General features: G+C 45.8%; 1 protein-coding gene across 2 annotated transcripts; it reads left to right on the top strand.

Moving 5' to 3' along the window:
• The first annotated feature begins 265 nt into the window (after positions 1–265).
• On the top strand, positions 266–23,570 carry ZER1 (zyg-11 related cell cycle regulator). 2 transcript variants are annotated; one of them, XM_070758467.1, is made up of 16 exons: positions 266–479; positions 3,090–3,381; positions 4,367–4,517; positions 5,306–5,736; positions 7,066–7,242; positions 8,088–8,202; positions 8,999–9,145; positions 11,602–11,775; positions 12,368–12,583; positions 13,479–13,520; positions 14,939–15,058; positions 16,397–16,512; positions 17,328–17,516; positions 18,256–18,353; positions 19,071–19,173; positions 19,642–23,570. In XM_070758467.1, exons 2-16 carry the CDS (start codon positions 3,224–3,226, stop codon positions 19,697–19,699), a joined length of 2,295 nt encoding a protein of 764 aa, XP_070614568.1. In that variant the 5' UTR covers positions 266–479; positions 3,090–3,223; the 3' UTR covers positions 19,700–23,570. The 2 variants fall into 2 exon arrangements, with proteins under 2 accessions (XP_070614568.1, XP_070614569.1); XM_070758468.1 differs by having other exon boundaries at positions 279–479; positions 19,074–19,173; positions 19,642–21,226.
• The last annotated feature ends 1,048 nt before the right edge of the window (positions 23,571–24,618 follow it).

The following is a 24,618-nucleotide window of genomic DNA, read 5'->3' as shown; positions in this document are numbered from 1 at the left end:
AACCATCCGGAGGTTCCCCTGTTAGAGCATCCTAACACCACATGCCCCAAATTACGAGCTAATTCCAGATCAACTGCAGGGGTTGGACTACAACCCCCCTCATCCTTCCCCAAACAGCCCACAAAGGAGGTGAGGTGGGCCTGCTGGGCAAACGAAGCGAGGCGGAACTGCCCGCCGCCCGCCTCTTGTTTCCTGGAAAGCAAGGGGGAAGCTTTTTCTCGGTGCACCCCTAGGGGCGCGAAGGGTGTAAGGAGGGGGGGGGGATGGCCGCCGGAAGTGACGCCAGGGGGGTTTGTTGACAGCGGCGGAGGGGGGGGGAGAGGAAAGGAACGGGGAGAGCGGACCCCGGTGGGAACTGCGCCCTCCCGCTGGCTCTCCCTCCGCCGGAAACGGAACCAGGCGCGAGGCGGAGCTTTGGTTCCCTGCCCCCCCCGCCCGCACATACACCGCCCCCCCCCCCCAGCCAGGCGGGGAGTCCGGTGAGTGCGGACGGAGGACGTTGTGGGGAATTGGGGGGGGGGAGAGAACCCGGCGACCCCCGTAGGGGGAAGGAAGTCCCCCCCCTTCCTTCTCTCTCCCGTTTTCGCCCCCCCGGGATGGGAGTGTGTGTGTGTGTGAGTGTGAAGACTCCCCCCCCGGCTCTGGAGAGGAGGAGGAGGATGGGAGTTGTAGTCCCGCACCTGCTGCTGCTGCCCCCCCCCCCGTCTCCCCAGCTTGGCTGAGCCCGAAGGAGAAACAGACCTGGCTTCTCTTGCTGGAAGGGATCTGGTGGGATCTTATCTGGAGATCCTCCCCTTTCCCGTCCAGATCCCAAAGGTGCTTTCTCCCCTTCAGCTCCCTTAAAAAGGCAGCTGGATTTTGGAAAAGAAAAGACCCCCCCCAGCCCCCTTGGGACCCTCCAGTGAGATCCTTGAGTGACAGTCGATCTTGAATGCCTGGAGTGGATCCTTCTTCAGATCCGCCCTTTAGGTGGCCTTGCTCCTCCAGGATCCTTATTTATTTATGTACTTACTTACTTACTTACTTACTTACTTACTTACTTACTTACTTACTTACTTACTTGTTTATTGAATTGGGTTTATATGCTCCCCCTCTCCGAGGAAAGGGAAGAAGGTTTTCATCCCTAGATCAGTGTTTTTCCAACTGTCTTGGGAATCCCGGGTGTTGAAGCCCACCCCTCTTAAAGTTGGCCCTCCCCAGCCTCTCCTTAAAGGAGAAAATAAAATTATATCTAAAAGGATGTGAAGACTCTAGAAAGAGTGCAGAGAAGAGTGCAGCTGCTCCGAGTCTTCGGAGAGGGGCGGCATACAAATCTAATAAATAAATAAATAAAAAATAAATAAGAGCGACAAAGAGGATTAGGGGACTGGAGGCTAAAACATAGGAAGAACAGTTGCAGGAACTGGGCATGGCTAGTTTAATGAAAAGAAGGACCAGGGGAGACAGGATAGAAGTATTCCAATATCTCAGGGGCTGCCAGAAAGAAGAGGGAGTCAAGCTGTTCTCCAAAGCACCTGAGGGTAGAACAAGAAGCAATGGGTGGAAACTAAGCAAGGAGAGAAGCAACCTAGAACTAAGGAAAAATTTCCTGACAGTTAGAACAATTGATAGGTGGAACAGAAGTTTCCTCCAGAAGTTGTGAATGCTCCAATACTGGAAGTTTTTAAGAACCATTTGTCTGAAATTGTATAGAGTTTCCTGCTTGAGCAGGCGCTTGGACTAAAATATCTTCAAAGTCCCTTCTCTGTTAATCTGTTAAATTGCCAAATTTTGGGGTGGGGGACTGGATTGGGTGGAGAGGTTGAATTCATTCTTCCTCGTTCTGCATCCACAGAATCCTCTTTGAGATGTTGGAGTTTATGTTTGTCACAACTTGCCTTGTTATTATCTTGTGATGTTGAAGTAGAACAAATTGATGTGGAGCGAAATTGTATCCGTAACTTAAAAGGCATCCTTGATAATCATCAGAATTTTAACTTTCTGCATGTTTGGCTGTGATTAATGACCCGTCAAAGCTACTTTTGGAAGTGGTGATCATAGACCCATTTAACGCTAAGGATCGCTTCACGCAACGTACAAAATCCCCTTTTCCCCCCTTTAATACTATGGTATTCTGCTTTCTGAATTCAGATCATACGAATTTGAAACTGTGGTGTCCTTGGTGCTTCTGAGCTTGGTTCTTTGCTTGCAAATATTTTATTATCCAAGCTAACATCAGTGCTAATCAGTGTGGTTTTGCCTCTCTTTTTATATACAATAGCTTGGTGTGCTAGTGTTGATAGGGCTGTGGTTTTCTACTTGATACTTTCTCTGATTAAAGTATGGTTTTCTTCTTCATTGTTTGTCTGGTGTTAATCCCTGTTTATCTGCCTGTTTGCTGGAGACTATGCCATTCTACTCTTTCTGTTACCTTTGCTTTCCGATTGTCTCTTTTGAATGGTGGGTAAATGTGGTCTATGCCTATGTGCCTGTTGATAGCTGATTTCTCTAAGTGCCGGGCTTCTCAGAATTCTGTAGAATTTTTGATTTGCTTGGTCTAGAATGCTCACATAATTATGTTATGAAACGATGGCTGAGTCCGTTCTTGCATTGTGAGGTTAAGGAGTTTTTCATCATTTCTTCTGACTGTCTGTCCTACATACATAAATTTTGGGCTCAGTTTTCCTCCTGGGGCTGCTGGGTGTTTTGGTTTACTTAAGCTGTTTTGGAGATCTTTACTTGCTTGGTGTTCTGTGGTTGAGACAATGTGGCTGCAATAATCTGGTGATGTTTCCGAGATGTTGTTGAAGTTTGGTAGTGTTACCCTTTTCACATCTTATGTCGGCTGTGCTGTAGTGGGTTGTGCAGTCAGTCACATTTTGATAAAGTCACATGGACATTCATTGTGTTGGAAGATGTGGTATAATTGGTCTTTTTCTTTTTTCTGGTGTACTAAGTTGCTACAGTGAGTTTTTACAGCCTCTTGTGGGAGGCCGAATTGCTACTTTAGGTTTTTTCAGTGTTGTCGTAACTTCAAACAGTCACTAAGTGAACTGTTGTTAAGTAGAGTACCTGTATTTTAACACTCTCTTTTTGCTTTTGACCCCTAGCTGCCTGGAAATATACTTCAAAGTACGCTCAGAAATCTCATTGGAGGGATATTCCAGGAAAACCGCAGAAGAGGAATCACTAAATTGACCGTCACATTCTCCCTTCCCCTTTTCCCATCCTCCACTGCCCCAAGATGGCTTCCGACAGCCCAGAATCGCTGATGACTTTGTGCATAGACTATTGCCTTAATAACCTGGAAGGGACTCTCTGCTACTTGTTGGACAATGAGACTTTCCGCCTACAGAAAGATATTTTCCTCCCGAGCGAGATCTGTGACAGGCTGGTCAATGAGTAAGTTACAGATGTTTACATTTCTCTCCAGGTTGCATCTAGATTGTTTAGGGAAAAATATATCCACAAAAGAACTTTAAGACAGAGTATGGTGTGAGTAGTAATAGCAATGGACTGTTCAGGCACAGATACCACTACAAAATATATATTATATACAGTAACAAGGTAGAATAATCTCTTTACACTTCTAATCACAAATATAAATACAAATACAATCTTACTATCCAATACAAACCAGTTAACTTCCGCACACAGCTCTAGACATAAAGTAACTAACAGGAAAAAACCTCCCCCCAAACAAGAACTCCATTGGCCCCCCTTTTCTGGCCAACTATGATCCATCTTTTAAAAGGATATCATATAAACATACATCCATAGTCTATATTTATTTATTTTATTTATTTATTAGATTTGTATGCCGTCCCTCTCCAAAGACTCGGGGCGGCTAACAACAATAAAAAAGACAATGTAAACAAATCTAGTATTAAAAATAATCTAAAAAACCCCAATTTAAAGAACCACTCACACATACAAGCATACCATGTATAAATTCTATAAGCCTAGGGCGAAGGGAAAAATTTCAATTCCCCCATGCCTGACAACAGAGGTGGGTTTTGAGGAGCTTGCAAAAGGCAAGGAGGGTGGGAGCAACTCTGATATCTGGGGGGAGCTGGTTCCAGAGGGTCGGGGCCGCCACAGAGAAGGCTCTTCTCCTGGGTCCCACCAAACGACATTGCTTAGTCGACGGGACCCAGAGAAGGCCAACTCTGGGACCTAACCGGTCGCTGGGATTCGTGCGGCAGAAGGCGGTCCCGGAGATATTCTGGCCCCATGCCATGAAGGGCTTTATAGGTCATAACCAAAACTTGGTTATGTATTGTAACCAAATACAAATACATACAGGGTGCTGACGCAGCTTCCAGTGGGTTGCCAAGAACCCCCTGCGTCTCTGCCTTCACGACTGTTCGTCTCTTTTCTTTCCTAGCTACGTGGACCTAGTAAATACAGACACCTTGTTGGAGCACAACGAAAACTTTTTTAGCCTCTTCTCGGATCCTCGGAGCACTCGGCTCGCCCGCATCCACTTGCGAGGCGACATTGTCCAGGATCAAGACCTGGAGGCCATCCGGAAGCAAGTAAGGGACCCGTCCTTGTCCCGTCGTGTTGTAAATCTCTTTGTACCCCTTCCCATTGCAAAGTGTGAGTTGAGAATGTTGGCTTCTAGTGATGAGAAACTGGGAGGGAGCCTTCCGAGGTGGGTCAAATGAGGACCCATATTGTTGGGGGCCATAGTCTGGCTCTGTTAAAAAGTGCTATTGCTAACATGTTGTAAGCCGCCCTGAGTCTAAGGTGAAAGGGGGCATAAAAATCGAATAAATAAATAAATAAATAAACAAACAAACAAACATACAGAAAATGTAAATAATTGATATTTATTGATTGATTGATTTGATTGATTGATTGGACTTATATGCTGCCCCTGTCCTAGGACTCGGGGCGGCTCACAACATTCAGTTAAAAATCTGAAAAAAATCCACAACCAAAAAAAACAGTCATTCCACTTGCTCAACATTCTCTCAATACATTCATTGCCCAGGGGTCAAGAATCTAATATACAGACTAGCTGAAGTAATAACGAGATAGATAGAGTTTGCTTTTTGATTCATCGGAGACGTAAATAATAAGAGAACGGTGTGTCATGGAACCGGTTTTTTTTCCTTTTTCCTCTCTTTCTTTTTCTCCCTTTTTGCTTTCCTTTTTTTCCCCTTCCCTCCTTTTTTCTCTTTTCTATTTGTATGTTTTCATTGTTGTTTATTGTTTTTTTTTTAAATTGTGCCCTTGTTTTATTTGTGAATAAAATGACCCCTCCCTCCCCCAAGGTCCTCCGCGCATCTCTTCACGCTCCCCTGTGCTTCCTTTGCAGGACCTGGTGGAGCTCTTCTTGACCAACTGCGAGAAGCTGACGGCCAAGAGCCTCCAGACCCTGAGCAGCTTCCGCCCCACCCTGGTGTCGCTCAGCCTCTTCGGCTGCACCAACTTCTTCTACGAAGAGGAGAACCCTGGCGGCTGCGAGGACGACTTCAACCCCACCCGGCAGGTTTTGGTGAAGGACTTTACCTTCGAAGGCTTCCGGCGGCTGCGTTTCCTCAGCCTGGGCCGGCTGATCGAAGGGATCAACGTGGAGAGCCTGCTGCGGCCGCTGGCCTCCCTCACCGCCCTGGATCTCTCCGGGATCCAGCTCAACGACATCCACTTCCTGACCCAGTGGAAGGACAGCCTGGCCTCCCTGGTGCTCTACAACATGGACCTCTCCGAGGAGCACATCCAGGTGATAGCTCAGCTGCGGAAGCTCAGGTCAGTCTCGCCGAAGGGAAATTTTGCCGCGGTTTTTAAGGTAGGGGGGAGGAGAGGAAAGCAAGAAGGAAGAACAGAACTTGAATAAACCGGGAATTGATCAGCACCACTACAAGGGAGACCTTTAGATTAGGACAGTGATGGCGAACCTATGGCACGGGGTCCACAGGTGGCACGCAGAGCCATATCTGCTGGCACGCGAGCCGTTGCCCTAGCTCAGCTCCAATGTGCATGTGTGTGCCGGCCAGCTGATTTTTGCCTCAAAACAGGGGCTCTGGGAGGCTTCCAGAGAGCCTCCAGGGAGATGGGGGAGGGCACGTTTACCCTTCTCTGGCTCCAGGGAAGCCTTTGAAGCTTGGGGAGGGTGAAACAGGAGCCTACTGGGCCCACCAGAAGTTGGGAAACAAGCCGTTTCCGGCCTCCAGAGGGCCTCCAGGGGCCAAGGGAACCTGTTTTTGCCCTTCCAAGGTATTGAATTATGGATATGTGCACTCCTAAGCTTTTTCGGCACCTGAGGAAAAAAAGGTTTGCCATCACTGGATTAGGATCTCCAGTAAAAAAAGTAACCTAATGGCTCATATGCATCGTTTTGTGTTTTTTTATTATTTTTTAAAAAATAATCTTTATTGAATATATATTTTAAAAAAACATAAGACGAGAAAAAATCAAACACAACAAAACAGAAAAACAATAACAATGCAAACAAAACAATTTTTAAAAGTGACCTTTGCATGCTTTTTTTCCCTTTTAATCGCATTGTTAATCTCTTCACCTCCACCACTTCCAATATTTTATTTATAACCAAAAGGTTGGTGGGAGCTGTTTCTTTTTTCCAAGATGGTGCGTAAGAAATCTGTACACATCCTTTGCCAGACATATATTTTTTTTAAAAATGTTTTTATTGAAAATACAAACCAATACAATACAATATACAATAACTACATCATAATGCACAAGTTAAGCAACTACTGTATAACACAAAAAAAAGAGAAAAGCAAACTAAACACTTTAAAAAGAGAGAAATATCTCATTTCTCTCATGGCTACCATAATATGCAGATTTACGTATCGTTTAGCACAGGGGTAGGCAAAGTTGGCTCTTCTATGACATATGGACTTCAACTCCCAGAATTCCTGAGCTAGCATGATTGTCTCAGGAAGTCTGGGAGTTGAAGTCCGCAAGTTATAGAAGAGCCAACTTTGCCTAGCCCTGGTTTAGCATGTTTAAATTTCTAATAAAAGCAAAGGAAGTCCAGTTGCTTTTTTGGGGAAAAAAGGCAAATTTTGGGACCACTGTGACCTGGGGAATCTCTTTCTCCTTTGCCTCCAGGCATTTGGACATCTCCCGAGACTGCCTGTCCAGTTATCACAAATTCAAGCTGACCCGTAAAGTCCTGAATCTCTTTGTGGAGAATCTGAGCGGCCTGACCTCTCTGGATATCTCGGGTCATACCATGCTGGACAACTGCACCATCGCCTGCTTGGATGAGAAAACGGACCAGCCCAGGTGTGTTGGACAAGGCTGACCCTGAAGGGAGAAGGTATCAACCGAAGAAAATTCTCTGGCCGCTCGGGGTTGAACTGTGGCTCCTTTGGTGCTAGCAGATACCGTATTTTTCGGAGTATAAGACGTACATTTTCCCTCCCTAAAAGCAGCTCCCTAAATTCAGGGGGGAGGTCTTATACTCTGAATGTAGCTTCCCCCCCCCCCGAGCTAACTAGGTGCTAACGATCTTCCTAGCTCTTACTTTGCAAGCTCATTCTTTGTTACTCTCTGCAAAGAATGTTTTCCAAGCCCTGAGCAGGAAGAGGGAGATTGTGCAGGGTTTTTTCATTGCTCTACTTGCTCCAAATGTTTCTTTCTAGTCCTAACCAGGTGCTAACCTTTTTGCAAGCTCTTCCATTGTTACTCTCTGCGAAAAATGTTTTCCAAGCCCTAAGTCTTTGCAGGGTTTTTTCCATTGCTTTACTTGCTCCAAATAAGTTTCTTTACAGCCCTAACCAGGTAATAACAATGTTCCCAGCTCTTCCTGGCTTGCAAGCTCTTTCATTTTTACTCTCTTCAAATAAGGTTTTTTTTAAGCCCTAACCAGGGGATAAAATAATGTGCTGAAACTGACCAGGCTAAGGACGCTAGCCAGACGAATATCATGCTAAGCAGATTCTTTTCCCTATTTTCCTCCCCAAAAATCTAAGGTGCGTGTTATACTCCGAAAAGATATGGTATTTCATGACTCACGATCTCCTGCCTCGGCAGTGGGGGCTGGGCTCGAAGACCTCCAAGGTCCCTTCCAACCCTGTGATGCTACGTTCCTTGCACTGCCTGTTCATTTCTCATGTCCGTTCTTTCAGCACCAGCCCGGGCAAAAGCAGCATTGCCCCCTTTCGGAACCTGAAACGGCCCTTGCAGTTCCTGGGGCTCTTCGAGGTGTCTCTTTGCCACGTGACACACATCCCGGCCTACAAGGTAAAAGCCAAGGCAGGTGTGTTGTGTCGGGAAGGCAGTTCTGTGTTAGCAAAAACTTCAGAAGAGAAGAGATTGAGGGGTCATGATTTCTGACCATCTCCAAATGGGTGGAGAGTGCGGTCAGGCAGTAGGGAAAACGAGTAGGATGCTTGGCTGCATAGCTGGAGGTATCAAAAGCAGGAAGAGGGAGATTGTGAGCCCGCTGTATAGAGCGCTGGGGAGACCCCACTTGGAATAATACTGTGTCCGGTTCTGGAGACCTCACCTACAAAAAGAGATGGATCAAATTGAACAGGTCCAAAGACGGGCAACAAGAATGGTGGAAGGTCTTAAGCATCAAACTTCTCAGGAAAGACTCCATGAACTCCATCTGTAGAGTCTGGAGGACAGAAGGAAAAGGGGGGAGACATGATCAAAACATTTAAATATGTTAAAGGGTTAAATAAGGTTCAGGAGGGAAGTGCTTTCAATAGGAAAGTGAACCCAAGAACAAGGGGACACAATCTGAGGTTGGGTGGGGGAAAGATCAGAAGCAACGTGAGAAAATATGATTTGACTGAAAGAGTAGTAGATGCTTGGAACAAACCTCCAGCAGACGTGGTTGGTCAATCCATAGTCACTGAATTGAAACATGCCTGGGATAAACATGGATCCATCCTAAGATAAAATACAGGAAATAGTATAAAGGCAGACTAGGTGGACCAGGAGGTCTTTTTCTGCTGTCAATCTTCTATGTTCTATCAATTTCAATCTCCTTCCCAGCCCCTGAGCTGCCTCCTCTTTTAACCCCCACCAGGTAACCGGGGAGAAGAACGAGGAGCAGGTCCTCAACGCCATCGAGGCCTACACCGAACACCGGTCAGATATCACGTCGCGAGCCCTCAACATCCTCTTCGACATTGTGCGGATCGAGCGCTGCACCCAGCTCTTGAGAGCCCTCAAGGTGAGTGGGGCTGCCCACGGCGGAAGGGGCTCGGGGTCAGCCCAGCCCCCAGTTGGGAGCCCCCAGGTCTCCCTCTCTCTCTCTCCTGGTTTCCTTTCTTGAGAAAAGAAAAGAGTTGCCCAACAAATTGGATTTGTACAAGTAGACCTGCCCCTTAGAGCCCCATTAAAAGTTACGACAGATTGCCCCCCCCCAGACCACCTCTCAAAATAAATACTTAACGACCTGGTTGCGACATTCCAGTAGCTGCATCCATTTGTACTAAGAGGCAGCCCTTCACTTACAACAGTTCATTTACTGACTGTTCAGAGTTACAACGCCCCTGGATAGAGTAGAAGTAGAAACAGAAACAGAAAAACAGAGACAGATAGAGAAATAGAGAAATATAGTAATAGAAATATAGAAATATAGAAATGGAAATATAGAGAAATAGAAAAAGAAAAATAGAAATATAGAAATAGAAATATAGAAATAGCACAGCAGAGCTGGAAGGGACCTTGGAGGTCTTCTAGTCCAACCCCCTGCTTAGGCAGGAAACCCTACACCACTTCAGAGAAAAATGTTATCCAACATCTGCTTAAAAACTTCCATTGTTGGGGCATTCACAACTTCTGGAGGCAACTTCTGTTCCACGGATCAATTGTTCTAACTGTCAGGATTCTTTTAACAGCCATGTTACTAACTGAAGAACTTTAGCAATTCCCTTAACAACTATGTCAAGAAAGGTCATAAAAAGGGGCAAAACTAACTAAACAATTGTCTCACTTTGAACGACAGAAATGTTGTAAGTTGAGGACTCTCTGTAGTGATTCACCAGGGCAAACATCCGGTTTTTCCAGGCCTGTTTGAAGGGCTAAAACTGGATGAGGCCAATTTGATTTCCCCGGGGAGTTTTTTTCCACAACTCAAGATGGTTTAATTATGTTTTTTTGCTTTATGTGCTACCAAGGAGAATCCTAGAAAGCCTTATTTTTCTCTCTCCACCCCAATTCCCTGGGGCCAAAAGGCAGCAGGTGCCAGGCCTTTCTGGCGAAATTAAGCCGCCTTCCCAGCACACGTCCTTCTCTTTGTTTTCCAAGCCCGGCTTCGCTTTCCTCTTTTCCAGCCAAAAGATGTACGAGAAATCCTCCACTTACAAACACCTTTGATTTGATTTGATTTTGATTTTATTGGATTTGTATGCTGCCCCTCTCCGTAGACTCGGGGCGGCTAACAACAGTAGTAAACAGCATATGACAATCCAATATAAACAGTTAAAAAAACCCTATTGTAAAACCAACAGACATGCCGTGCATAGAATTGTAAAGGCCTAGGGGGAAAGAGGATCTCAATTCCCCCATGCCTGGCGGCAGAGGTGGGTTTTAAGAAGCTTACGAAAGGCAAGGAGGGTGGGGGCAATTCTAATCTCTGGGGGGAGTTGGTTCCAGAGGGTCGGGGCCACCACAGAGAAGGCTCTTCCCCTGGGCCCTGCCAAGCGACATTGTTTAGTTTAGTTTGGCATCAGAATTTCTGTCGCTGAACAAAGCTGGTTCTTAAGTGAGCCACATCTGATTTTCTGATCTTTTATATCACGGTCACTAAGCGAATCGCTGCAGTGGAGGGGATCACAAGGTCATTAAGTGACCCCTGTGAACATTGTTTGCCAGAAGCCCCCTGGGGAGATCGCGGGTTGAACCTCAGGATGCTTCAAGATTATAAATTACCGTATTTTTGGAGCATAAGACACACCTTAGTTTTTGGGGAGGAAAATAGGGAAAAGAATCTGCTTACCAGATGTTCCTCTGGGTAGCATCCTTAGTCTGGTCAGCTTCAGCACATTATTTTATCGACTGCTTAGGGCTTTAAAAAATAGCAATGAAAGAGCTTGCAAGCCGGTAAGAGCTGGGGACATTGTTAGCACCTGGTTAGGGCTGGAAAGAAAAATTCGGATCAAGTTGAGAATGGGGAAAAACCCCCCTGCAAAGACAGGGTTTGGAAAACATCCTTTGCAGAGAGTAACAATGGAAGAGCTTGCAAGCCGGTAAGAGCTGGGAACATCATCAGCACCTGAAAAGAAATGTTCAGAGCAAGTAGAGCAATGAAAAAAACCCTGCAAAGACTTAGGGCTTGGAAAACATTCTTCTTTGCAGAGAGTAACAATGAAAGAGCTTGCAAGCCGGTAAGAGCTGGGAAGATCGTTAGCACCTAGTTAGGGCTGGAGGAAAAAGCTTTGAAAAAGCTACATTCAGAGTATAAGATGTACCTGAATTTTCAGCCTCTTTTAGGGAGGAAAAAGGTGCGTCTTATCCTTTAAAAAATACGGCAAGTGCCAAACTTTTGTCACAAGACTGGGAGAGATGTCGGCAAAGGTAAGTCCTGTAAACTGTGGTCACTTGATGGATGTTCCTAAGTCGAAGGCTGTCCGTCCAGAAGAGCAAAAGGCATGAAAATAACACCCTCCCTCCCTCTTTCCGCAGCTGGTCATCACTGCCCTGAAATGCCACAAGTATGACAAGAACATCCAGGTGACAGGCAGCGCCGCCCTCTTCTACCTCACCAACTCCGAGTACCGGACGCAGCAGAGCACCCGCTTACGGCAGCAGGTGATCCAGGTGGTGCTGAACGGCATGGAGTCCTACCAGGAGGTCACGGTGAGCGTCGCGTCCTTCGTGGCTTCTTTCCGGATGTCTCGGGCGCAGAATCTTGTGCGGTTCCAGGACCTCTGAGTACCGCTGGGGTTTCGGGGAAGCCGCACTAGAGTCCAGCGGTGGGTTCCTAGCGGTGCGGTAGGCGACTCCAGCAGGGGTGGGCTGCTGCCCGGGTTGGGGGGGTAGCGAAAATGGAGCTCCACCTCAGAGCCCCCAATTTGCACCGAAAGATGTTGAAAGAAAATCCAGGGCGTCTTCTTTGGGCAGCCTCTACGTTCTTCCCGAAAGCCTTTAAAAACCCAGCGATTCTGCTGGAAACAACATAATCTGGAATTAACTCTACATGATCTGGGTTTCTGCCAGAAAGAAATTGGGGGATAAAATAGTAAGTTTCAGACTTCCTTTGTTGTTTTTCTTAGGGTATTATTTTTTTATTTTTTTCTGCAACATAAAAAAACCTCTCCCGCTTTCTGCGCATGCTCGCTCCGGCCAGATTTCCACATTTTTTTTGCTTCCGCACCTACAAAGGTGGGAAGGAAGGCGGCATCCCTGGTGGGTCTCCCTAGCCGGCTCATCTAGGCGTTTCCGCCCGCAGGTGCAACGGAACTGCTGCCTCACCTTGTGCAATTTCAGCATCCCCGAAGAGCTGGAGTTCCAGTACCGGAGGGTCAACGAGCTGCTGCTCAACATCCTGAACCCCACGCGGCAGGACGAGTCCATCCAGCGCATCGCCGTGCACCTCTGCAACGCCCTCGTCTGCCAGGTGGACAATGACCACAAGGAGGCCGTCGGACGGATGGGCTTCGTCATGGTGGGTTTGGTTGACGTCGGTACCCTTCTGGGCCCCCTGCTTGCGGTAGTGATGCGACTGAGCCGTCGTCATTAGGCTTTCGACAATTTTTGTTCAACCGGGAGGGGTGGGAGGGGGAGGAATTGCTCACCGCTTTTCATTAAGCAATTGTGTTTGCTGCATTTGGAGGTCAATACAGGGTGCTTGCCAAGAGCCTAAAGTGTGGTTGTGTGGCCGCTGGGCGGGAGCAGCCACCACAACTCTTTGGCGCCCTGGTGGGATCCTGCGTTGCCCGGTTCTTCTGATGTTGGGTTTCAAGGACAACCAGTTTTGGAACTCAGAGGTTTATAATAATAATAATAATGAGGAGGAGGAGGAGGAAGAAGAGGAAGAGGAAGAAGAAGAAGATAGATGAAGAGAGGGAGGAACAGAGGGGGGCAAAGGGAGGAGGAAGAAGGAGGAGGAAGATGGTTGGAAGGGACCTTGGAGGTCTTCTAGTCCATCCCCCTGCTTAGGCCTACACTATGTCAGACAGATGGTTATCCAACATCTGTTTAAAAACTTCCAATGTTGCAGCATTCACAACTTCTGGAAGCAACTTCTGTTCCACAGATTAATTGTTCTGACTGTTAGGAAATTTCTCCTTAGTTCTAAGTTGCTTCTCTCCTTGTTTAGTTTCCACCTGTTGCTTCTTGTTCTGCCCTCAGGGGCTTTGGAGAATAGCTGGACTCCTTCTCCTTTGTGGAGAAGGAGTCAACACTGTCTTTTAAAAAGGTGCTGATTTTGCAAGAAATGGAAATTGACTTAAAACCAAAATATATCTAAAGAGCTGCTGGATGGGTTTTTGTCTTTTGTAAAAAAAGGGAAAAAGTGTTAAAGGTGGCAGTCAATTTCTTTGCTTTTTCTCTCCCGACAGACCATGCTGAGGCTGATTCAGAAGAAATTGGGGGATAAAATAGTAAGTTTCAGACTTCCCTTGTGGGGTTTTTTAGGGCATAATTTCCCCCCCCCCCTGCAACATAAAAAAACATACATACATAAAAACACATATATCATCAATGCCTAACAGTAGGCTTATATAATCTTATATAAATAATTAATTAAAAATATCCTAAATCCTATTTTCGTCTCATCAATATTTACTCCCATCTATCTAACATCCAAGGCAAAGATGTTTATATTGGAAAAAAATCAAATTTTACTTCAATGACTGGTTTTAATCTAGCAACAAAAAAGGGGGGAAAAACCCTACCAGTTTTACAAATTTTCTTCATTTTTTAATTCTAGCATTCATATTCTTAAGTCTGTGTTACATAATTATCTAACGCTGCCTCCTTTCTCTGTTTTTGTCACCTGGGTTTCTACAATCATACTTCTCATTCTTTTTCATTAATTCCATCATAATTGTTTATTTCATCTATTTTTATTTTCAGTCTATTCATAAAATCTCCCCCCAAATTTGATAAAATTCCGAGTCTTCTTGTATCTTTAATTTTCATTGTAACTCTGTTCATTCCAGCACCATCCATAATCTTCCTTAATGCTTCTCCTACAGACCTCCTTGGTTTTATATCCCACCTTTCCACCTCCACCCCAAGCCAAGGGAAACACTCCTGTCCTCCTTCCCATCCATTTCCCCCCTGGGAGATCGGCCAGATTGGGGCGGGGGGGGGGGAATGGGGTGAAGTTTCCCAGGATGCATTTCTGACAGAGGGGCTATCTGGACCCCTTCCCCCTAACCCTTCACCCCCTGTGCTTCTGCCAGAATCCCCCTCCTCTTGTGTTTTGTTCCTGTTGTGAGTGGTTCATGTTCTGCTCAGCTGGTCATGGATTTTTAGGATCAGGCGATGCGGGAGTACGGGCATCGCAGTCCAGTGTTCTTGCCATCTGAGAGTGAGATTAAGGAACCACCAGAGACTGTAGAACCCCCAGTTACGTTATTGTCTGAAACAGAGGACGATGGGGACTCTGAGGATCAGAAAACCCTGTTAGATGCAAGAGTAAGGAGGACGGGATCCAGGCATGAATATCTCTCTAGAAGGGGTTGATGGCATTGATTAGCTCTACGGGACATTTGGCCACACCTTGGCAGTATATAAGGACAGGCAGATGGGAAAAGAGGGTGTAGAGGACCCAACAGCATGGAGGACAGAGCCTCGGAGCCGAGAGACTTTCACTTCCCATGGGTTTCGATTCCTGCTTTTGGCTTGAGCTGTAAAATTCCCCTGGAATCTGTGGTCTTGCTTTGCCGAGAGAACCTGGCTTATTGAAACTTTTGAATGCAGCATGAGTGAGGGAAGTCTTTATTTTCTGATCATTGATCCGGCCAGTTGCCAGGCAATGAACGTTGTTTCCCCTCTTCCTCGGCTCGCGCAGTGCGACCAGGTGATGGAGTTTTCCTGGAGCGCTTTGTGGAACATCACCGACGAGACGCCCAGCAACTGCGAGATGTTCTTGAATTACAGCGGCATGAAGCTCTTCCTGGAGTGCTTGAAAGTGAGTGTTCAGGCTGGGTTTGATTTCTCGGCTTGGTTTTGGAAAACGGGGGAGTGGGCAGCGATGGGCCCCTACGGGTACGGTCAGGTACGCAGAACCGGTTGAAAAATTGTGATTTTTTTTTCTTTTTTCCCCCATATACATATACATACATACATACATACATACATATATATATTTATTGTTTAGATTTGTATGCTGCCCCTCTCCACAGACCCAGACTATATGCAATTTATATAGTGGATAATGTATATTTTTGTGTGCCTGGGTGTAATATGTATCTACACATATGGCATATACAGTGTTCCCTCGATTTTCGCGGGTTCGAACTTTGCGAATAGCCTATACCACGGTTTTTTAAAAAAAATTAATTAAAAAATACTTCGTGTTTTTTTTCCTATACCACGGTTTTTTCCATCTGATGACGTCATATGTCATCGCCAAACTAATAATTTTTGCAAATAAATAACAAAAAAAATAATTATTGTTAATAAATAATTATGTTTATAAATATCAGGATCACTAAATGTCTTATTCAATGGTGAGTACCAGTAACAATGGTGAGTAAATGGTTGCTAAGGGAATGGGAAATGGTAATTTAGGGGTTTAAAGTGTTAAGGGAAGGCTTGGGATACTGTCCATAGCCAAAAATGGTGTATTTACTTCCGCATCTCTACTTCGTGGAAATTCGACTTTTGCGGGCGGTCTCAGAACGCATCCCCCGCGGAAATCGAGGGAACACTGTATATACATAGAATTAAAGAGTATATTTTGGATGTTCATGGTAAGTAGATAGGGAAATAGTATCTCTTTGAGGCGAGGAGAGGCCAGGCACCCTAACCCTAACTTTTGACGTGAGCGACGTCAAGTTGGCCACCTTTAAGCCAGTCACATGACTTTTAAGCCACACCCACCTGGTCCCATGGCCAGCAAGCCACACCCACAAAATAAGCCACACCCAAAGCCTGGTAGTAAAAACGTTTGCAGCCCTTGACTGGGTGGGTGGTGGGAGGAGCTCCTTCCTTCTCCACCCATCCACCCACTTTGAATTCACTGAACGGAGGTCTCGCTCAGTGACGTAACTCCTGGGCTCCACTGGCGTCGTGAGTCGAGGATTCAAGCCGTACAGGTTCCTAACGTTCCGTGACTGGGCTGCCAAGGTTCTGTTCCGATGGGCTGGCTTTTCATTTATTTATTATTTACTTATGAATTAGATTTCTACGCCGCCCTTCTCCTCCAACTCTCAGCAAACAAATACAAAGACTGCAAGAAATCCAATATTAAAACACTCATATAAACATATAAAAATCTAACTCAGTTTCTCCTCTCCCCCCGCAGGAGTTTCCGAACAAGCAGGAGCTGCACCGCAACATGCTGGGACTTTTGGGCAATGTAGCTGAAGTCCAAGCCCTCCGTCCTCAACTTATGACCTCCCAGTTCATCAGCGTCTTCAGGTGAAACCCTCCCTGGCATGGAGGAAACATTTAAATATGTCAAAGGGTTCAATAAGGTCCAGGAGGGTTTAAGTGTTTTTAATAGGAAAGTGAACCCAAGAACAAGGGGGCACAATCAGAGGTCAGTTGGGGGAAAGATCAGAAGCAATGTGAGAAAATATGATTTGACTGAAAGAGTAGTAGATGCTTGGAAGAAACTTCCAGCAGACTTGGTTGGTAAATCCACAGGAACTGAATGTAAACATGCCTGGGATAAACATATATCCAGCCTAAGATAAAATATAAGGGCAGACCAGATGGACCAGGAGGTCTTTTTCAGCCGTCAGTCTTCTATGTTTCTATGTTTCTATCTATGGGACCGTCTCCTGTTGCATACCTCCCAGAGACCTATAAGAGTACACAGAGTTGGCCCCCCTCCAGGTCCTGTCAGCCAAGCAATGTAGACTTAAAACTAAGGAGAAATTTCCTGACAGTCAGAACGGTTGACCAGTGGAACAGCCTGCCTCCAGGAGTTGTGAATGCTCCAACTCTGGAAGTTTTTAAGCAGATGTTGGATGGCCATCTGTCTGAAGGGGTGAATGGTTTCCTGCCCAAGCAGGGGGTTGGACTAGAAGACCTCCAAGGTCCCTTCCAACTGCGTTATTATTATTTTTATTATTCTTGTTGGAAAGGCTGAACTAGATGAACTCTCTGGTCCCTTTCATGTTCCCAATTGTTTTGGGCTGTAGGCGATGGGTTGGGGTCCTGACCTCACGCCATTTGGGGACCAAAACCCTGACTCCTGGAACCCCGGGGTTTGGGGGGTTTTGCCACAGCAATTTATTAGACAGCGAAGCCGACGGGATTGAAGTGTCGTACAACGCCTGCGGGGTCCTTTCCCACATCATGTTCGACGGGCCAGAGGCCTGGCTGATCGCGGAGCCCAGCCGGGACCAGGTGGTGGATCGGATGTGGGCGGCCATTCAACGCTGGGACGTCAATTCCAGGCGGAACATCAACTACAGGTGAGCAGGTGGGCTGGGCTCACCTGGACCCTCTGCTCAGGCTTTTCCAAAATCCCTCGGTTGGGGTCACTGCCTGCTCTGGAAGAGAAATGATGTCGTCCGGGTTATTTTTCATTATTTATCCCTTTGTATCTCGTCTCTATTGTATTTATAAATAACTCCCAAGAGTCCTTCCTCCTCCCCTCCCCTCCTTCTCTTTTTCCCTTCTTCCCTACTTTCCTTTCCTTCCATTCTGCCTGCCCACATTTCTCTCTCTTCTTTCTCTTCCTCCTTCCTTCTTTTCCTTCCCTTCCTTTTTGCCTGCCTACATTTCTCCTTCCCTTCTTTCTCTTCCTTCCCTTCCTTTCCTTCCTTTTTGCCTGCCTACCTTTCTCCCTCCCTCCCTTCCCTTCCTTCCTCCCTCCCTTCTCTTCCTCCCATCCTCCTTCCCTTCACTTTCCTCCTCTTCCTTCCTTCCTTCCTTCCATCCATCCATCCATCCATCCCCTTCCTTCCTTCCTTCCTTCCTTCCTTCCTTCCTTCCTTACTTACTTACTTACTTACTTACTTACTTACTTTTTGCCTGCCTGCCTTTCTCCCTCCCTTACTTCCTCCCTTCCTTCTCTTCCTCCCATCCTCCTTCCCTTCCCTTCCCTCCCCTTCCTTCCTTCTTCCCTTCCTTCTCTTCCTCCCTCCCTCCCTCCTTCCCTTCCCTCTTCCCACCTGGATTTTAATCTACTTTTTGTGGTCATTTAAACAGGTCCTTTGAGCCCATTCTGAGGCTCCTCCCACAGTGGGTCTCCCCTGTCAGCCAACACTGGGCCACGTGGGCCCTTTACAACCTGGTGTCCGTATACCGTAAGTCTCTCCTCCTTCCAGCCGCTTTTTTTTCTCTCCTGCCCCAGTTCCACCTTTTGAGCTCCTTCAAAGGCCCTAGACAGCCAAGCATTGGGGTAGAATTGGGCCCCTTCGAGCTGAGCAGGAAACGGGCCCCCAAAAGGCCTCTGCAAGTTTTTTTTATTTGATTTTATTTGTCAAGCATGTACCAGATTCCCAGGTATCACTATAAACATGGACATAAATACATGAAATGAGGACAAATAAATGGAGACAGTTGGGCAGGGATGGTGGGCCCAGTGGTGCACTTATGCACACCCCCTTGCAGAGCTCTTAGGAATGGGGTGAGGTGCGTGGGGTAGGCAGTCTCAGGTTGGAGTTTTTGGGGTCTGAGGAGGGAACAACGGAGTCAGGGTTCCAGGCAGACGAGCTGTACTCAAGAATTGGCCCTGCAAAGGTTTTGTATGCCTGGATTAGCAAGTACAGTGTTACCGAAGAAAAAGCTACGCAAAATTAAGTTAACAACACTTAATGCTTCCTGTTCCTTGCACGCCCCAAGTGACCCACAGTGGAGGTGGTCTGGCTGAGAAGGGGAGGGTGCCCCCCAAAGGGATGGGGGGGAGAGTCGGGGTGGCGCAGTGATTAGAGTGCAAGGGGGGTTAAATGGGGAACCCAGACTGTTTGCAAGAGGCTGACCCCCAGCTCCTCACCCCTTCTTCTTCCTCTCTACATCTCCAGCAGACAAATACTGCCCCCTGTTGATCAAAGAAGGAGGACTTCAGCTCCTGCAGGATATGATTCGCATGGCTTCGGCAAGGCCAGAAACCCAGGAGATGGGACGGTGAGCTCTTTTGCCCTCCCCTCCCTATTTATCTCCCTCCCCCCTCCTCTTCCTTCTGCTCCTCCTGGCATTTCTTACTAGAGCCTCCTAGATTGACGGCAGGAAAAGACCTCATGGTCCATCTAGTCTGCCCTTATACTATTTCCTATATTTTATCTTAGGATGGATCTATGTTTATCCCAGGCAGGTTTAAATTCAGTTCCTGTGGATTTAGCAACCACATCTGCTGGATGTTTGTTCCAAGCCTCTACTCCTCTTTCAGTCAAATCGTATTTTCTCACGTTGCTTCTGATCTTTCCCCCAACTGACCTCAGATTGTGGCCCCTTGTTCTTGTGTTCACTTTCCTATTAAAAACACTTCCCTCCTGAACCTTATTTAACCCTTTAACATATTTAAATGTTTCGATCATGATGGTTGGCTGTGTCTTAAACTCCGCCCCCCCCTCTCTCTTCCCTCCCCCCCACCAGGAAAGTCGTAGAACACTGCAATCACTTTACGGATGAGAACATGGACACCTCCAGATAGAGCCAGGTGTGGACTCCCAGGTGCAGCCACCTGTGCCTGCCTCCCCTCCCAATTCACCTGTACATAGGTTGGACTGTCTCTTCTCACCAGCTTAGCTGTCGGAAGGAGCCCTTGGTGTGTGCTGGGGTGTGTTGGAAGCGTGTGTACCTGGACGTTGTTAGGAAGATGAGAGAGGCTCAGAAAGTGGGGGAGGGGGGAGGGGGAATGGTTGCTGGGGTTTTTTTTTTAAAGACAAATCACACCTGAGCAGTTTGAGGGACCAGACTTTTTTTGCACACTACAATTGCTTCCCTTCAAAGGTGGAGTTTGAGATAGGAAAAGTCGGGAGGGGGGGGAGGGTGTTTAAAAAGTACTGATTGGTGTTTTTCTTTGTGTGTGTGTATGTGTGTATCATGACTGTGTGAAACGAAAACCCACACTTGTTGTGTATCTGTGGAGCTTTTCAACACAGCACGAAGACCTCCTTTGCCCGAGGGTCGCTTCCCCTTTTGCAACGCCTCGGAGGGGGGTTCAGAGATTAAGGCACCGGCGAAGCTGCTCATCCCAAGCCAGGAAGGACTTATGTGGCTGGGGATTATGGGTGCTGCCAACCCACCTGCAAAGGCCTCGGAGCGCTCCGATCGGAACACTAAGGAGGAACGGGTGGCCTTGCTCCCTCTTGAAATCTCCCCCGTTTCCTTGCAAAAAACAGCGAAGGAATCTGGGCTGGTTAATATGGAGGTAGGTCAAATCTACCCCAACTCCTCCGAGATACAGTGCGAGACTTGAATGCACGGTGTTAGTTGGTGGCTGCTTTAAAACTCGGGGGTTTTAAGAAGCAGGAAGGGGGGGGGAGAAACTCCTGGTCAGGTCTCTCCAAGTCCCTTTGGGGGATATTGCTGTGACCAGAGACTTTGGGGGCATCGTGAAGGGATTAAAGTTAGTAGCTTCTCTGCAAAGTGTCAGGCGTGGAGATACATACACCTGTTGTTGCACTTTGAAGGTAGGGCTCACTACCTGGACAATACAACACGCGAGGTTTAGACTTCCGGATCACCTGGAAGCTTTGCCGAAGCAGAGTCCCCAAAAACCACGAGTTTTTCTCCCTATCCAAGGAAACGCAGAATATTCCTCTTAGCTTAAAGTGACTTTGGAAGCTGATTGAACGTCTAGATCAGAAAACAGAGACAGAGGAGAAAGAGATTAAAACGTGCAAATTAATATTCTCCTTCCCTCCCTGGTTTCAGCATGACAACCCCGAGTCTTCGGAGAGGGGCGGCATATACATTTAATAAAGGTAATAAATAATAATCTCCCCCAAAATGTCTTTAGGAACATCTCAGCACTTGGTAGATGGGGCCCCCTTTAGACCTTTTCACAAACCAAGGAAGGTTTGGCTAACTGGTTGCAAAACCAGGCTTACATCTATATATTTTTTTAAAGTTTAAGTCTGTAAAAATGCCCCCCCTCTATTACGCAGGCTTCCTTTAAAAAAAAAAGCAAATTAAAGACTTTTAATGCATGCCTACCAGTGGCACTTTTTAAAAAGGGGAGCGCTCTCTCTCTCATTCACACATGGCAGGACGCCTGGTTTCGGTTCACATGTGCCTCCAACTTGTCATTTGGAAAATATATTCGGAAATGGGAGTTGGAGGAGAGGGTCTCCAAGGCCCCTTCTCGTGCCCTCATTTTTTCACGCAGCTGATCAAGTCCTTCGTCAACCACCGAGGTACAAAATCAAGTAGAATTTTTTTAAAAATTGGACGGCGTGCTGGAGGATTAGACGCGAATGTTGGAGTTCTTTGGTTTGAGCTCCTGGCATAGGGAAGCTAGCAAAAGGGGAATGGCCTGGCAGAGGGAAGGCGTTATGGGGCAGGAGGCCCTGGGTTTCATCCCAGGTGTACCTTTAAACCTGGCCTGGAACCTTGAGGGGTGCGGGACCACATGTTCCCGCAGAAGAAATGCAGGCCATTTTGTGAAAAATAAAATATTTCCATCTCTTGCGAGTTAAACACTGCAGTTCCGAAGGTTGCAGGACCACCGACCCCTTTGCCAAAAATGAGATTTCTTCTTGAATGGAGCAGATGGCGAGTGTAGCCTGGGCAGTTTTTAACCGGCCTGTCCATTTAGTGATGGACACCTTTTTAAATCACAGCATTAATGCTGCTACTTTGGATAAGCTGGGTGTGCGGAATGCTTTGGAAAAGTACCAAGGTTTTTTTGATCGGAGTTTGAGGTTGTTTTCTTGCAGGAGTTTCATCACCCCACTCAATAACAGCATCAAGGCTGGAAGGGGATGGGTTTGCTCTCCTCCTAACAGCAAGGAAGGTGTTATCTAGTTTGGGTAATGAAATGTGTACAAGAAGACAGGAGAGGTTGCGGCAGTGAAAAGGAAATGGACAGTGTATGTGGCCTTCAAATAAGCTTCGAGAAAGAAACCTCCCTGATTAGCCTGCATTTTATTTCAAATCGACACACGGACCTTTCTGAATAAGTAAAATTTGTCTGTGCCGGCTGCAAAGCCGGACCTTCTCCCACCAAATCTCAGATTTTCCCTACGTGGCCCAAACCTCCAACGAGAGAACATGGTGCTAAAATAGTTCCCCATTTTTCTTTATCAAGTCCTTTTCCTTCGGCTGTTTTTGAAGTTAGACTAGCCAAGAAATTGAAATAATACCTAAATAGGAAGTTTTAAAAACAATTTCTGGCCTGGGAAGCACGAGGGGTACTGCTATCCCCCACCAAGTTGGGGGGCAAGGCTGTGGAGGATTGTTGGCTCGATCTTCACCCAGCCAAAAAAGCATAGATGATCTTAAGGTAGCTCAATATATTTGCGTACTCCAGCTCTCCTGAGCAACTGCCGTGGCGTCAGATTTAGAGGTTATTTGCAAATTCCAGAGGTAATTTATGACATTTTGAGTGGATTTAAGCCGAGTCTTCCTTTGACTGGAGTCAACAGAAGACCTCCAAACATCTATCTACCCCAAAGTTCCCTTTTACATGCAGTTCTCCAAACCGTGCCCTCAAATTTATCAGTTTTTTAAATCTATTTCTTTCCCTCTTCTGGATAGATAGACGCTGCCTTTAGATATTATCTTCCTTTTTAGAGCAAGATTCGTGGTTAAACCTCATGAGTGCAAGGCAGAAGGAATTGATGACTGATAAAGGGAATTTGAGCCATTAGTTGGGGATGACAATTTCCCAGGTGGGTGGACTCCAAGTCCCAGAATTCCAGTCGGCATAGCCGTCGCTGAGAATTCTGGGAGTTGAAGTCCACTCACCTTCCATCGGCCACAGGTGAGACACACTACATTAGTTGGTCGAAGGAGCTCGATGGCTTAATGTTTGTAAGGTGAGATGGCAAACAAGTTGAATTAATAAAATAAGGAAATCTGGTTCCGTGAAGACCTAAACAGGGGAGAATTATTAGTGCGTCTTCATCAGAACAAAAGGCAGACTGTGATCAATTTTGAGTAGAAGAAAAAAATCCTGAATTTTCCTTGGCCTGGAAAAAAAAGCATCTTAAGGAGAGGACTTGTTAGACCTTCTTCCAGGAGGAGGTGGTCCTTTGTTTCCTTGTCTTCAGAAGAAAGGATGGGAAAGGACCGGAGCTGCTTGAGAGAGACAAGGAAAAGTCACACCGAGAACTCTTTTATCATTTGCTCTTTGGGTTTTGAGCTTCTGCCGCTGCTGATGCTATAACGGAAATGTGGAAAGAAGGCTGTTGAAAAATCCTTTGTAAATTTAACTAAGCTAATTCCCCCATCCTCCCCATTTGAAGAGCCTTTCCTTGGTCCTATATATCTGTGACGCGAAGATTTTTATTCTGGACAGTTATTAATTCTTCCGTTTGCTGTTATATGTCATCAATAAACCAGGAAAACAATTCTTCTCTCGGGCTCATCGTGAGTTTGTTCATGGTACAATCTTCTCAATTTATACAATTTATACAATACAATCTTCTCAATTTATCTGTAAGGAAAGTTGGTCTTTCACTGATATACACTGCTCAAAAAAAATAAAGGGAAACACTTAAACAACAGAATATAATTCCAAGCAAATAAAACTTCTGTGAAATCAAACTGTCCCCTTAGGAAGCAACACTGATGGACAATCCATTTCACCTGCTGTTGTGCAAATGGAATAGTTGTTCAAATGGAATATTCCATGAGAATATTTCATTCATTCAGATCTAGGATGTGTTGTTTGAGTGTTCCCTTTATTTATTTTTTTGAGCAGTATATTTTACTTTTAAAATAAATCTTAATTTTTACCAAGGATGGAGGAGTGAAAAAGATTTTTCTCCCAGGTTTTGGTGTGGCTGCAGGAGGCAAGACCAGTGCAAACGGAGGGAAGGTTCTTACTTTTTGCTTTGTATGGTTTGTTGAGAAGTGAACTTGATCAAAATAAATAAAAAACACTTAGTGAGTACACAATCAAACATTGTAGGATAAAATGATAACATATAAAATCCATGATAAAATCCAGTCTATCAATTACGCGTGGTCAATACTACTAAAATTACAACCCATAGCTGTGAGGTCTATAGTCAGTGTGATACTATTAGGGAAAGGAAGAGACCAGGTGGCCACATTTGTCGTATAAATTAGCTAAGGTGGATTAGGCACTTAAAAGCTGGCCACAAATGGTATACAGGCACACATATACTGTATACTGTATACAGACATATATACATATACATATACACATATACTGTATGTGTACACATATACATATATACACACATATACATGCATATATATATATATACTGTATATTCTATTCTATTCTCAATAAATATTCTATTTCTATTCTTATTATTCCTATTAGTTCTATTCTCAATGTATGTATATACATATACGTATATGAATGATGAGGCAGCAGCCATCTCGATCACCGGAACATATACACATACACACACACATTTTATTATTTATTTA

The sequence above is a fragment of the Erythrolamprus reginae genome, chromosome 8 (assembly GCF_031021105.1).
Source record: "Erythrolamprus reginae isolate rEryReg1 chromosome 8, rEryReg1.hap1, whole genome shotgun sequence".
NCBI lineage: Eukaryota > Metazoa > Chordata > Lepidosauria > Squamata > Dipsadidae > Erythrolamprus > Erythrolamprus reginae.
Note: the sequence above shows the minus strand (reverse complement) of the source record. Positions and strands in the feature narration are given on the sequence as shown.

Bases quoted from the DNA above. Each gene is read 5' to 3' on its own strand.
- ZER1 (XM_070758467.1), top strand. From the start codon at position 3,224: ATGGCTTCCGACAGCCCAGAATCGCTGATGACTTTGTGCATAGACTAT. The intron at 4,518-5,305 runs GTAAGGGACCCG...CTTCCTTTGCAG, and splicing joins TGGAGGCCATCCGGAAGCAA to GACCTGGTGGAGCTCTTCTT. The intron at 12,584-13,478 runs GTGGGTTTGGTT...CTCTCCCGACAG, and splicing joins GACGGATGGGCTTCGTCATG to ACCATGCTGAGGCTGATTCA.